The 16,322-nt window shown below is 37.7% G+C and overlaps 1 protein-coding gene across 1 annotated transcript in view; it reads left to right on the forward strand.

Annotated features, from left to right (window-relative positions):
* The window catches only part of CHST8 (carbohydrate sulfotransferase 8), a 140,037-nt gene extending 124,464 nt beyond the window's left edge, over positions 1–15,573 (forward strand). The window contains 5 exon segments of the mRNA XM_086621173.1: positions 11,941–11,981; positions 14,421–14,802; positions 14,805–14,833; positions 14,835–14,915; positions 14,917–15,573. Of these exon segments, the coding sequence (XP_086477299.1) occupies positions 11,941–11,981; positions 14,421–14,802; positions 14,805–14,833; positions 14,835–14,915; positions 14,917–15,573 (1,190 nt within the window).
* The last annotated feature ends 749 nt before the right edge of the window (positions 15,574–16,322 follow it).

Genomic DNA, 16,322 nt, shown 5'->3' on the forward strand with positions numbered 1-16,322 from the left:
TGGAGATGAAGAGAACACCACCAGTCCCCACAGAAGGCTATTTTTTCTCTCATCCATGTATCTGAGGTATACTGCCACAGCACTGTTGCATCGTCTTTCTTCTCTGTCAGCTCCCTTGTTTCCAAGTTGTGCAGGGGAGAGGAAGGATGCAGCAGATGCACTGATTAGCGAAGCGAACAGAAGAGACATGTGGATAGGGGAAAACCATTTACTTCTGCAGCAGCTCCCTGTACATCGCATCCAAAGTATCTGCAGTGAACTGTGGGTAGCAAAATTATACTAGAACAGACATGTACAGTTGTGCTGGGAAGCACATAGGGAGAGAAGCACCAAAGGCCTTCCTCTGATGCAAATACCGAGCTGTAAGTGGATCAGACCCTGAGATACCCAGGTCCTAATAGTAAGAGTTGTGAGCAGTGGTTAACAGAGCAAGTGTCCTCTAAATCTCACTCCTGCTGGATTGCCTTATAATGCCCACATGATATAATGCTTCATTAACCTCAAACCATATGTTCGATAAGCACCTGAACCTGCAAGACACTCACACATCATGTGAAGCATTAAGTATCCTCAGCAGTGCATGTCCATTTTAGCACAGTCTAGTACAAAATATTGAGAACCACCAGTCCTTTTCTGATATGCAGCTGTGTTTGTGTGGAGTTTTTCCCATTTCCACCCTGAACAAGTTTCTCTGTTCATTTCAGATCTTCCTGGGAGAAGTCTGACACTTCTTAGTCTCTCCTTGTTTAGTACTCTTTTCTAAAGTTACTAAGAATTTATTCTCCTACTGCCTAGGGTTAAGTCAGAGATTTCTCAGACAGCAAGAACTATTACTCTGCCGTAGTGAAACTTCTTCATCTCATTCACCAGAACAAAAGAACTTCTCGAATTTTAACATACCCACCTGTCCTCAAGCACTGTCCCTTATACTAAGGTAAGGAGATATTTGACAACTTGTGCAGACATGAGGTCCTGCTTTCCAGGTGTCCTGCTACCAATTTGCATTGACATTTACATAGCCAAGGAGAAAATACAAACACCAAACTGCCACTTTACTGATGGAGAACTGCCTCCAGATACGCCTGGTGGCCTCCATGGACAATAGCAGTATCTGACTGCCTCTTTGACCTGCTGGCATTGTTTTTCAGGCATAGGCACTACTCTCTCTGCATCTGATTTTTGCTGCAGTTTCATGTCACCTGCCACCATAGCCTTCAAGTCCTTTGACACATCAGCATTGTTTTTTGTTTCTATTAATTGGACTCGAGAACAATTCACTTAGTTTGTGCTTTGGCTTGGTCACCCTTAATTTCTTAAATTTCTTGAAACATTACAGCATCTGGAGACTCCACAGTATTAAACCTAGAGTCTCTAGGTAGAATAAGTCTGTTTTCACTCCTGTTTTAAGTACATTTCTTAGAGCTATCTTGGAGCATGTCTCCAATTTCTTGGAGAAGGAACTGTTGTTATTTGCAAGGATATAAAGGTGAGTGGCTGCAATGTAATATACTTTTGGTGAAACATATTGCTAAAGACACATCCTTCAACATGGTGTCCAAAGTAGAAAAACGCAATTGCAGCCCCAGTGGAGGGTGATTACAACTTCTCCAGGCAGAAAGGAAGTGTACCATTTTGGAAGACTAACTTCACACAAGCCATGTGAAGCATGCAAGTCCTTTTTAAAATATCTGTATCCCCACTGAATGCAGAAACTGGAAAGAACAAAGAAAAATACTAATTGCTACTAAGTTAGATATTCACTTGTGTAAGACCTTGGAAAGACAAAGGTCTGGATCACCAAATGAGGTAATAAGGCATAATCCCTTCAGAGTAGAGAGATCTGTACCATTCTCAAGTCACTTCAGGATACACCTACCTTTCTTGCCACTTTCAACTTCATGGCTTTTTTCCTGAATTACCAGTGATTACTCAATCATTTACCTTCCTGGTTAGCATAGCATCTTAGGTTGACTTTAATTACAATTAAACAATGACCACTTTCTAGCTTTACGCAAAAAGGTTAAATTGTGAGTTCCAAAATTTTTAGAACATCTTAAAATGGTCTGCATTTACCCTTAAAAAATGTCAAGCTCGCTAAAACTGAAGACTAGCACTTTGACTCTTCCTACCTGGGTTTCCATCTCAGGATAAGTTCTTGATACCATGTAACATCACATGGATACTAGAAGTAGTCAGCACTCAGTTTCTGAGTAGAACCATTTCCCTCTCCTTCTTACTGATATGAAAGTCAATCCAAGACAGTTCTTATGCAAGCAAATTGTTCTACCCATCAGTCACTAAAATCCGGCTGGAGAAGGAGCACAAGTGAGCTCCTTAACAAGAAACAGGCCGTCTTCCACAAAGGAAGAGAGTAGGCTTGGTGAGAAATCACTAACAAAAAGTTGTCACTGTCCTTCAGTTGCTCATTAGTCAGGAACAAAAGGTCTGGCAAAGAGCTCAGCCCTTCACACCCAGCTTTCCCAGAACTGTTATCTCCTGCTTCTTTCTCACAGGTCATGAATCAAAGTCTATCCAATTATCATCCCCTCTGCACCATGTTTTGTAGCTAAGTTGCAAGTATTAACTTTTTTTTAATATTACATATTGATCTCTTATACTAGGAAGACTTGTCAGTAATTAACTATGAGAACAGGAGAAAGGGAAACTATATCAGTTCCAGCTAACTAAACATAACACAGCAGTTGGATGCATATCTGTGGTATTTGATTCACAGTCCATCTATCAAATCAGTGAACTTCACCACTCAGAGGCATGTCTGTGTAGATCTACCTTTTAAGTTTTGCCTGCAGCCTTCTCTGTTCCCATTTGTCCTTTCCCAAAGCAATGTCTCTACAGAGTAACATAAAGCAGTCCAGAATTCTACCTGTATTACTTTGTCTTCCCTCCAACAGAAAGACCACTGAAGCTTTATTGTCCTACTTGCATAACTTCTTGAAACATTTCTGGGGTTCTAGGTGAGCTATTCTGGCTAGCTAACTCCTTCTCCACTGCAGTCACAAACTACATGAAGTGCTTGCTTGAGATCCATTGAAACTCCTCTGGTTACCTGAATAGTTCTTACAGGCTACTATATATAAAATGCAGTGCTATATTTTAAACCTTAGCTTTTACTTTTTAATAAATTTGAATCAAGTGTAGAGTCCTTTTCAAAGTCATGCGATGAAGGCAATATGCAAATATTAAATACAAGAATGGAGAATAACCAAAAGGTATTAAGTAGAAATTACAAGTAACTGCTGACAGTGCCTGAAAGCTAATGATGCTAATTAGCAATATTCCCACGGATAGGTCCACAAAAAGAATAGGGAATGCAATAGCACAGACTTGACTTTTCTGCTTTCTTCATAGAATTCTTATAGAATACAAATTAAGTCAGAAAACAGCACACTCCAATTAGGATGAAGAGAAGACAACGTAAACAAGTAGTGGTACCTTCCTCATAATAAATTCACAAACAGCTTCTTGCATTCATTCAATTAAGGTTACAATATAACAATACCATGCATTTCTGTTTCCTTTATTAGCTATCAAGGAAACAGACGAAGTGTAAGTTACATGATTATTTACAAAGAGATGGATTCAGTATATTCTAGAACATGAGAACATTAGGAAAAAAACACAGTATTAGGTGCCTGTCTTTGAGGGTTCATATATCTGTTCTATTAGCATGCTGCAAGTCAAAAAAGTATTAGAGTTTTTGAATTCCAAGTAATACAATAATCTTCTCTTCAAGCAACTTAGGATCTCAACAATGGATTTAGAGGACAGATGAAAGAAAACCTCAATAAAGTCTGAATGTAAATTAGTAATTTTCTGGACAAGACTAACATCACAGTTTCAAATAATACTCAGCTAATAAAGTCACTGCAGATATGTAGGTGGTGGGACTTACCAAAAAGTCCCAGCAACATGGTAATTGGATATTGATTCAAAAGGAACTTATTCCTCTAAAACGCTACTATTTCTGTTTCTGCTCCTCTCTTGCTTTAACTTTGATGAATCAAAAAGTTTGTAAGGCAAACCATACCAAAACAATTATCTCACATGAATTTGTGTTTAAAATAATGGAAAAATAATCAGAAGTCTCAGAACACAGTATTTCTTACTAGCACACTTAACACAAAAATACATACAGCAAAACAGACATGAGCCAAGTTGGCCAAGAGGTACAAAGTCTTTATGAGGGGACACAACAGCAGGAGAATAGTCTGGGTATTTTGTTTGAGAAACTTTGTGTAGGCGTAGACACCATACTCAGGTGGCACTCACATTTAGAAACAGTGGGTACCAGCTCTGTACTGTGATCTTTTACTCCAAGAATCCCTTACTGGAAAAAGCAGAGAAAGCTGTGTACAAAGGATGGCTTAAGTTAAAATATCAAGAAGGAAATCATGACAGCAGTATTGGCTACAAGGGAGTTAATCAGGGAATCAAGAGGGAAGCAATGACAACATGGTAGCAGCCGCAACTCAGCAAGCACTGTGCTTCAGAATGATGACTTTGTGCACTTTTGCTCGATTTGGACATACAGGATTGGCTACTGGTACCACAAAAGAACTGGGAATACCAAGTTCTTTGACAGTGTGAAAGTCCTCAAGTGGCAAACACTAGAAGTCACTTAACATGTGTACTGATCATCTACTTTGGTTTCCCTATTTGTAATTTTTTCTTGTTCAAACTGATGGATGAATCCAACGCTTTTAATTATTTCCAGGGTATGCCCTTCAGAATTGCACTGCTTTCCCCATATACAGTACTTCTGTCCAGAGACTCCCTTACTTCATTAAGATAGAAAGTCACTTCAGTCACAAAAAGCCAGAGTAATCGTGTTTTAATCAACTGAAGTGCACACAAGCTGCTACCATCATAAGTACCCCATGACACAAATGCAGCACAACACTGCATTGTCCACTGCCTACAGGATGGCGAAACTGCAGATTTGCCCAATTTAGAAATATGAAACTAACAGTTTCACTTGGATTCAACGCCTACCTCTCTGAAGCTGACACAGATTGAAAACCACAAGATCAATATGAAGTAATTCAGGTGCACAATACTAACACAGGAGAGGGAAAACCAAGGGTGAACAGTTATCTTTTGGGAAGTATTCTACTTTGCCACAACAACTGCTGAAGAATAAGCCACAGACAAAGTTCCTTGAATAGATTGCATCTAACCTATTAAAAACTGCATGCTTGGCAACAGCAAGATTGAAACAAAAGGCTAAGAACTCAGGAAGAATGAATTATCTGATTTACAAAGGAACTCCTATATGAAAGAAGGTTCACAAAGATGAAAAAACCCTTAACCCTTGGTAGCTTGGCAAACTTCTTATGCCTTCCCAAAACAGGAAAAAAAGCTCTTTACTCAGACTTGTGCTTAACAATTATTGCTCCAAAGGGCTACTTTGGAGACTGGGAAATAGCCACAGAAACATTCTATCTGTCCCACTTCGTGCAAAGGAAATATCAAACTTGACTGTTCAGTTTTCAGCTCCTTTAAATCAGCAAGATGGTCTTAGAGCATCAGGTTCTCTGCTGCAAAGTGTAATGGCAGATTGATGTTGCACACCAGAACCATGGAGGCATAAGAACATAAGAAAGTTTAACATTTGCACAGTAAAAAATAAACAGTCTTGTTTAACTGCACTCAAAAAAGAAATACATCTTTTTTCCATAAATCTCACTTTAAATGCAGTATATTTTTATTAGAATAACAACGCAATCCTGTCAGATGCTGCTGTTAAACATCCCTCTAAAGAGTATGCAGCTAAGTTTTCCCTCTAAGAGATTTTTTTAGCATCAACATTGCTGGTGAGGACAATGATAAAGCGATAGAACACAAGTAAGTTTCAAACTGAGAAAGATCCATTAAAATAGAGTTAAGCAAACGCAGACATTCTTGTTCCTGGAATTATTACAAGCTTAGCTTTTGTTATGCCCTCAGAAGTGCTGGATCACAGAGTCAGAGCAGAGACTAAGAATCTTTTATATAGGGAAAGAAAGGTGAAAGGAAGGAAATTACTGGAAAGAATAGAAACACAAATATTAAGAGCAAGAAAAGCAGACACATACAAAAAAATAGGAAAAAAAAGGCTGTAAATATTAGCCAAAAGCAGAGATTGTAGAAAGCACCAAAGAGGAGCCAATAATTGCATCTTGAGAAATACTAACATTGCACCATGGAAGCGTAAAGAAGTAGCCTCAAGTTAACAGTCCTTGTTCTCCATCACAGCTATAAAAACCAGGATTCCCCTGGAACACACACCACCTACCAGCAGCAGAAATGTCATTCTCAGAGTGAGAATCTTCAAGAAGTTGCAGTTTTATATCACATGCAGCCCATGTGCCCTACAATGAAGCTTACTGAAGGATTCTTCTCTCAACAGATCAGTCCCCACCCTAGTGAGCCAACTTCACACAAGCTAGAAGCATTTCTACAGCCCACTGACACATGGCACATTAAGGATACACACATCCAACTGCCTGGATAGTATGTAAGTCAGAATCTGACAAATTCTGAGCAGGCAGCAGAATCTGGGTCTCAAAACCTTTGTCTTCAGTGGATAAACTACATCTCACTATTTGAGCAAGCATCTGCAGTATGGTGAATTGAACATCATGATTAGAAGTCAGATACTTGCATTCTAATCTAGACATTACTAAAGACCCTGTATGAATCTGTACGTAATGACACTGTGTAAGTCTGGATTAAAATTTTCAGAGTAAAATTTGACTTGTAACATTGGGACAATCAATATATGAGTTCACAATTCAAAACATGACAACCTAAAATCGATCAGTTTGGCAAACGCAGCTATTAACCTCTCTGCTTCTTACATGTGAACAGTTGGAATAGTAACAAATAACTTCCTCCGGCTTGCAATGTAAAGTAAAAAAACAACATGATATATACTGGAGCAATAGATACAAAAATAAAATATGACGTAGCATCTATTTTTTCTAGAAAAGCTGCATTGCAAATGAGCTCCCCAATAATTCACTCTTACAATTCATACAAATTAAATCATTGTCATATCTATACATAATTACTCTGCCCCTAAATGCAAAAAGGTGTCATAAAAATGAAAGGTGCTATGAAGACTGTTTGACTACATTCATTTGAAAAGTGACAGATGGGTTCTTTGGACAAATTGCAGGAGGCTCAAGGTTCTCTGCATGCACTCTGTCATTCATAGAGAACGCAGCAAAATTCTTGTGTTACCTTTACTATCACAACAAGTAGTGTGAAAGGAGGTGAAAGTAGACACTCTGTCTCAGAAACACGTGACTTCACAAGTCTCTGTAAAACACGATGACACGTGTCCTGTCACTAAGCATTTAGCTCTGACAAGGGCTCGGCAGTGTATCATTTCAAAGCATTCACTGTAAAAGTTTATTCATCTGTGGGAATGACACTGCATACTTGCAACTTCACTGGGGACTCAAAGAGGTTAGACGATATAGATTGACTGTGCAAGTTTGCTTCGTTCTTGATGCACAGCTTAAGTGGTGTGCTACAGCTTTGCTAAGCCTTCTTTGTCTCATTAATTTTGTCTGCATTAAAATGAAGTACCATGCACGTAGCTTAGATGGGGACTTTCAATGGGGTTTTCCCTAATCAAATAATCTATAAGTGTTAGATATAAAAGGATATATACATAGCATCCAATTAGATATACATAAAGTTTGTTGTATTAATTAGGCTTCAAGTTCAAAACAAAAGCATTTTCTAACAAGAAGTTTATATATTTTAAAAGTATCCCAAATATGTATGCTACATACTTATATATAAAAAACAAATAATTTACAATTGTAGCAATTAAAAATAATAAAGTTTAATGAGTAATTTAATTCAAATACACAAACTCTTAGACACCAGAGTAAGTTAGGATCAGAAATTGTCAGCTCTTTTCACTATAAAAGCTAAGAGTTCATTTTAAATGACAAAAAACTGGAAAATATGATCTGACCAATATTTTGGGGAAAGTACTTTTAGTTTGAAAAGTTTTTCATGCTAATCATAATTCTGAGTACTAATCTATGATTCATTTTGCAATTAAGTATGTGTTGTGTTTCTTTGAATAAAGACCTAAGGCTGGAATGCATGCGGATAGGACGCTTGACGCAGATGTTCAATGATAGTAACAGCCCTTCCAGAGTATATTTCACAAATCAGTTAGGATGAAGCAGACAAGTATACACTGCTCACCAAGCCCATTATGGGATGGAGTCACAGATGCAGACTTCAAGTTATCACTTTTATTAAAAATATTTCAGCTGTAGTGTAGTCTCAGAACAGAGGAAAACACCAGAGGCAAACCAAAATTAGGTCTTGAAGCAGAGATAGAGGAGAAGTCAGAGAAGCAAAGCTATATAATATCACACAGGGAAGATGAAGGCCATTTATTGTGTTGCTAGTAGCATTTTAAGAAAAAAAAAAAGCTCACAATGGGTTTGACTACATGGTAGGACTGGATGAAGCACAAGGCTCGTATTCATGAAAGACGATAAAAGCAGACATAAAACATAGGCCAAACTCAGGTCTGGAAAACCACAGTTGCACAAGGTGAAGAGAGAACACCACCATGAAAACTGACATAAACGATGTACAATTGATAGAATAATTCTGTCTCAGCTATTCTGTGTCTGTTTGAGCACTAGCAAGATGTTGGTCTTCATTATGTCTGGCACCAAACATTTAATGATCACTAACTTCATCTGGGTGCAGCAGACACCAGTGATTTATTTATGGCAAAAAACATTACCATTTTAGCAATAACATCTGAGAGCTGGTAAGTAACATGGATAGTAAAGATGTAGCATAACATTAAATTTAGGTTTTGATTAGTATAGTAGATCCATGCAATATGACTTCCCTGAGTTCACTGCACTTAAGAGGCTTTTTTCCCCCATGTAGCTTTAAATCTGAAGTGACAGACTGTATCATGAGAAAGACAGCTAAAAGAAGCCAACTTTAGAAGTCATAAAAGAAAACATTGAAGAAATTGGCAAGTGCTTCACCAAACATTTACATTAAACACGGATCGTTGTTCTGATTACATCTTAAAGTCAGTAAATGATCATTTCTTTAACAGTTACTCATCTCCTACTAGCACTTTTAATTTTTTTTAAAGCACGGCATATTAGTGCAAAGTGTTAATCTCTCAAATAAGTTACTTTTATGAAATGCTACTACAAAAACATAATTAGTCAAAATTAATCACAAAAAAGATATGTCTCAAACCTGCTCTTTGCAATTTTGTGGGTTTTTTAAATAATTATTATTCATGGCAGATACATACCAACTTCAACAGGTAATTACACAAAGTGTGTGGGTTTGCTACAAGCTATCACTGCTCCCACTGAAGTCAGAACAAATGGCCACAGTTAAACAACCCAGGGGAAAAAAATCTCACCCTAAATTTACATTACAATTCGGACACAGCAAATGCTCCAATATTTGCGTCCAATTCTGTCCAAAATACTTGCTTAGTTTTCTGATGAGTGATTAAGTCTTTTCTCACCTATTTATGTTTTCAATTGTGAAAAGCTCAAAATGGAAAGGAAAGGGAGTGGATTTGCAGACATTTTATGATCTTATGTTTCAAAGAGGGTTGCATGACATGACCATTCTCCTGTCTTACACTGGTAGGCATAACTAGTTCACAGTAGGAGAAATATTAATTATGTACTTTCACCTATGCATGTTGGCAGTATTGACAGCCAAAGTAAATCTCCAATATCTTGTGACAGAGGACAAGGTATGATTTAACACTACTCAATCCAGTTTAAAGAAAGATCAAAACCAAAATACTTGAGAGGAATAAATTGGTACTGAACAGAATGATGATTGTCTGTAATAACATAACTATGAGAATTACTAAATGCATTAGATTACATATACTCAAGAGAACAAAAGATGTCCATAGAAAATGAGCAGAATTGACCAACCCACACCACCAGGCTAAATTTCTTAACCATGTTAACTTCAAAACTGTACCTGACAAGTATGATTCCTGCGTGTAAGAGAAGAGATAGCATAATGGATATTCTGGATTTATAAGGAAAATAATACCTAACTTCAAGCTGTGGTACAAGAAAGCCCAAAGTAAGAGTTAAGCAACTACTCCAAGTAGCTGCGTTAATGATGCCCTAGAGCAGAGGCCAAGCAGCCAACACAGATCTAGCTCAAGTGGCTTGAAGTTATGACTTTAGGGTTAAAAAAAAAAAGAAGGGGTTACATCTATTGACAAACAAAACGTTTTCATGGTTTAAACAGATCAACCATGCTCTAGTATCAACTTTTCCAAAGTGCTCAGCTTTTGCTATCACTTTAGGACAGCAGTTTCCACATCTTCATTACTCTGAACATATTGCACATTAGTAGAATAAATGTGGTTCTTTTAACTGCTCACATCGAGAACTGCACACCAGCTCAATAACATCTCCTGATTCTGTTGCACCAGGCTTTAGTTCTAATCCTCCAGAACCCACACAAGGATGCTATAGATTAGCTCTGTTTCTCTTTAGAATATACCTTCTGACTTTATTTTGCAGTTAAACATTTTTGAGAAACAGCTGGGAAAAGGCTTGAGACTCCTTTTACAAGATGTCTAGAATTTATTTCTGATGAAGTAAAAGTAATATGCTCTTGCTTTTAATAGGCAAAGAATCATAATACCTCCATCCATCTTTACTTCAGTGTATTGCTAACAAATTGCTGCAGTGGAATTAAAGCTCAATCATGAGCCAAAAGAGTAATGAGAACTGCTAGATAAGCTCTAACAGCACAGAGAAATAATCATATCAATTTCACTTTGACTCTACTATAAACACTAGTTTGTAGACCTGGTTAAAAAACCAAACAAAACATAATTGATAAAGTAGCAAGTCCAACTTCCATGAAGTGCAACAAGGTACAATGTGAACTATGCATGCATGGTGTTTCTGAGAGCTTTCATAGTACCATGAAAATTACTCTGATGGGACTGAGCTATTCCAGTGATGCTTTCACTTGCAATGCTTTGCAATACTTTTTCCGGTAACTGTCCTTGTCAAAAAGGCTGTGGATTCGTAACGCAGACTTATTAAACTGAAGTCTTCAAGCAACTGAAGTTCTCAAGCAACAGTGATAGTGATGAGAGCAGTTTTATAAGTTGAAAATCCCCAAACTAATTTCATAATTAAGTAGTATTTTCTATTATACATTCCTGTATCATTAACTTATAGTTAGCAGAGGTTAGGAACAGTAAAGAGACCCTGCACATCTGCTAAAGTTGCCTTCTACAATTTTCACATCTTTCTTATATTTTCAGGGAAACATCACTGTAGAAGCCAGAAGTTTTGGTAAAACACAATTCTGTACTGTTTCATCTCTCCAAACATTATCGTACTTATACTTAACTCTACTGCTTGTTGCTTTGTTTTTACAGCAAAGGATAGTACTCAGTGCAAACTAGTAACTATGATTAAGTACCATACTAGCCAAAGTTGGGGGGAGGGCAGCAGGGAGAAACCACACAGCTTCAGGTAAGGACACAAAGAACAGCCTTTTTTAGGGTACTAACCTGGGATCACAAATTTCAGCTGCTTCTGATTCTGCAACTGGCCTTTTAGCTGAGGTTAGGCAATCATTTTTCTCCATCTCAGTTTCTCCATCTGTAAAAGGAAGGTAGAGACATTCACTCCATCTCACAATTGTTATGACATTTATAAAGAAAAAGGTCTTCCAAGAGACATTGTTACTATGAAATATACATGAATGAGGATTCATCATTGGTCTATTTATTGTGTTAACAAGAACTTGTTCCTCTTTTCCTTTTAGTCACTGAGAGGACACACTGTTACCAGTCCATCAAAAATGAAAGTTATGTTTTTATTTTCACTAAATATGACTTTAATTTCTTTCTTTGTTTAGGGATAAAATATAACATGGGATTCCAGCAACCAAAAAAGTAAGTTTTCAGAAGTACAGAAGGAAAATTGTACCCATATCCCGAGTTTGGATGGATAGAGATGGCTCAGATAAGGCCACTAGACTGGAGATGAAGCACTGAAAGGAAAGATGCATCAAAGCTTTGCCATGATGCGCAAATTTTTCTTTTAAAATATGAATTTGTTAAGCTATGCACTTTTAGCTTTATGAGTTTCTTCCTAGACTGGATATTGCTAAAAGATGCTATAAACTCTGCATATGTTAATGTTCTGTAGGAAATAGTACTGATCAAATGAATGTCTTGAGGTACTTAGAACTAGGCTAAAGAAAAATACTGGTGAAATTCCTCCATCTAGTGGCTGTTGGCACACTCGCAGCAGCAGTGACAGCCCACCAGTCATTCACTATTTCTTAATTAAAAGACAAGTGCAAAACATGCAAAGGAACAACTGTGCAGATGCCAGCTGTTACCCAAATGCCTTGCCTCGTGAAACCAGTGAGTGTGACTGACATCACTCCATCCCTACAGCTCCAGTTTGACCTTCTGGATGAAGGGTACATTGACAGAAGATACTCAAATTGTGGCATTTGAGTTTCCCAAAGACTGTAGGTTCATCATCATTGTCATTAAAGCTGTGAGTATATAGGAAGTCTGAATTTGATAACCTTGAAATATCAGCCACATCGTAAGCAAATAAGATTGAATTTCAGCCACTCTGTAAAGGGTAATATTTAGAAATCTGGTATTTTACATATGCAAACACTTGAATTCACCTTTGACTACCAGGGACAATCTCTGAAGATAACAGTACAACAATCATTCCCAACAGCTGAACTATCTAGGGTCTTGTATGACAAATTATCAGTCCGTTTCCCAGTGTGCACATCACATACCACCTCCACTACCAGAATAGCCAACAAAACATTTCAGAAGCTTTAGTTCTGCAACACCTTGCATAGTACTCTAAAAAATGTGCTCAATATTGATCTGTTCTGCTTGAGGTTTGTATAAAAGTTATCAATTTAAGCAAGTCACCTACAAAATAATACAATTTGATTTTTTTTACTTTGTCACCAATGCTTTTTGTAATGAACAGTGTCTTTTTTAGACTTTGTTTTTAATCTTTCACCCTTGAAGAAGGATGTGGCAAGATATAGCCTCCATCACAGCACAAGTTTGATAAGTTACCAATAGCACCTCTTTTTTCACCCAAAAGAGACTTGTAGAAATCACTATTACAATTAAGATTTAATCTGTCACCTTGAAAGAGCATGACCCTGCTAATCCCCATACTGTACACCTTAAAATTCATCTAGTTTCTTATCTTTGAAGCCAATTTTAAATGCTATTAGGGAGTAAATGAAGACTTAATTTGAAGTTTATTTAGAGGTTTTATAAAGCATGAACATTAATTATTTTAGGTAAGCAATAAACATTCTGCAGGTACATCTGCTGCCTCTGTTGAAATACTCCCTAGTGGTTCACATGCCACTCGGCTCCCAGGTGAGTTCTCAAAACAGGGATGACATGTAGTTAAACAGTGGCCAGAACCTAATTTGAGTCTTAAGAGGCACAGACAGGTTAGACAGGGATTTAATTCAGCTGCTTTGAGAAGCAGGAAGTAATGGAGCACATCTAGGCTGTATGCCAAAAAAAAGCATTAACCAGTGAGATCCACCTAATGAAGAACAAGTCCAGAAACCCCTTACTCATGGACCCACCCTGCTCACTCCATTTTCACTGGCCTAATCCCAGTCACAGCTTCATTCCCACCTCTTACTGCTTCTCATCAAGTCTAAGTTGCTTTGGTCCCCGCTCTGCCTCAATCAAGCCTCCCTTTGGGGTCCCTATTCATGCTGCTCTCACCAAACCCACTTCTCTGCAAAGCCTCCATGCTCTCACTGCACTCCTTTCTGCTTCCCTCCCCACTCTTACTCCCTCTATGTCTTCACTCCACTTTACAAACACTGTAAAACTCCCTTCCCTATCAGGCTTCACTCTGTGCACAAATGCCCTCGCTGCAAAGATAAGCTACTGGACAAAAAAAACCCCACAGATTAATGTGACAACAAACAGTCTGGAATTATTAAGTCCTCAAAACACTCAGATGTCTTTGAAATTTCCACAAAAGGTAACATATCTAAGACAAATATCTGTCAAAGTCTGGATACAGGTACCACCTAAAATACAGTGAAATCCAAATCTGAACTGGAATTTACCAGTTCTGACTCATCTCAGCCTTTGAATTTCATGTAAGCACAGAACAAGATGACAAGAGAAAAGTCTTATACCACAACGTAGGCTCAGCACTGAGGACTTGCAGCAATGCATTTTGTTGTACAACTGCTGAACTCAGAGTGTATGCGTAGATCTGCATTGAGTTGTACAAGCTGTTAATAGTGACAAACAGTCTCATTTACTAACATCTTTCATCTGTTTCCCTCCTCCCCCCCCCAATCAGGACTGTGTTTCCAGCAACGACCAGGACAGAAGATTAAGAAAAAATACTGCAGACGGAGTAGCAACAGCAAAGCAGAGCAATTCATTACACCTATCTGAAACCGTGCCCACTAGGCTTCAAAGCACAGACAGAAGGCAAAGCAGCATCATGTTTCCTATGAAAGATCAACAGAAAGGTGAAGAAATTAATTCCATCAGGCTCCATAAACGGAGGAGGAGATTTATAATTAAAAAGAGCCCAATTCTCATTTCCATGAACAGCTCCATTCTTAACCTGCCTACGCTTAAAGCTGAGGATAGAAACAACAGTAAGTGGAAAAGTCTCTATCAGATCCAAAGCGAAAGAAAGCGGATAATGAGAGAAACTTGTTCTAAATACAAGAGTATAATAGAAGAATAATCACTCCTTATCATGTTTGTTTCTAGAATATTTGTAGAAGATAAATACAGAGTTTTATACTGTGAAGTACCAAAAGCTGGCTGCTCCAACTGGAAACAGGGTGCTCATGGTTCTTAACGGGCTGGCTTCTTCCACTAAAGATATACAGCACAACACAGTCCATTATGGAAACTATTTGAAAAGGCTGGATGGGTTTGATCACAAAGGAATTTATCATAGGCTCAACACTTACACAAAGATGCTTTTTATTCGCGAACCTTTTGAGAAGCTGGTATCTGCATTTCGGGACAAGTTTGAACATCCAAACAATTACTACCACCCGGTTTTTGGAAAAGCCATCATTTCCAGATACCGTGTCAATGCCACCAAAGAAGCACTAAGGACAGGCTCTGGAGTCAAATTTAAAGAGTTCATTCAGTATCTTCTGGACGTACATAGGCCAGTGGGTATGGATATCCACTGGGATCACGTCAATAGGCTTTGTAGCCCATGTTTAATAGACTATGACTTTGTTGGGAAATTTGAAAGTATGGAAGAAGATGCAAACTTTTTCTTGCATTTAATTGGTGCTCCACAAAATTTAACTTTCCCGAAGTTTAAAGATAGGCATTCCGATGAAGAAAGAACTACCACTAAAATTACACAACAGTATTTTGCACAGCTTTCTCCTTCTCAACGACAACGAAGCTACGACTTTTACTATATGGATTATTTGATGTTTAACTACTCAAAACCTTTTGAAGATTTATATTGATTTGAGAGCTAGGACACTTCCACAGTCGTATCAGTTGACTTGCAAAACAAATCCAGGTGGCTTCTGTTTATAGATACACTTGTCTGTTAGTAAGCAATTGGTTGAAGAGCAGGAAAAAAACAAAACAGAACATAAACGGCTAGTGATGTTTACACCTTCACCTTTATTGCCTCCTTTTTAAATCATATTTTTTCTATAATTTCTCCACATGAAACATATGTACATATATGCATAATATTATATGTCAGGGCTCCCAAATAAAGCACATAATTTTCAATGCTGGTGTAGCCTGTGTTTACACTGGGAGGACAGTTTGAAACTGGGGAAACACAGCCGACAATTCTATGTTGGAGCCAGTATTTCAAGCTCTTTATTATTTAGAAAATAAGTCTGAAAGCGACAGAGTAGTAAGAAAAACCACCACCCACAAAGAGTAATATTTACAGTTTGTCAAAGTCTATGTACTTGAAGTTGGTCAGAGTGCTATTTCCTGATATTGTAAGTTAGTTAGGGAAAAAAGTCTATCACACTTATACCGTTTTCAAAACACACTGGTGAAAGCAGCTAATCTTTAATGACCATGTGAGTGCAGTATTAAACCAGATGTTGCAATTCAGAGTGAGGATGCGTTCTCTCCCTTCAATATTCCCTCATGGCATATTCATCTGCAAAAAGATAAAATGCAGGCGAACATTTGCATCTTTATAAATGTTATTAAGATTCTTTTAATCCTTTGCATTAACATAAAT

This window comes from Tauraco erythrolophus, chromosome 15 (assembly GCF_009769465.1).
Source record: "Tauraco erythrolophus isolate bTauEry1 chromosome 15, bTauEry1.pri, whole genome shotgun sequence".
Classification (NCBI taxonomy): Eukaryota; Metazoa; Chordata; class Aves; order Musophagiformes; family Musophagidae; genus Tauraco; species Tauraco erythrolophus.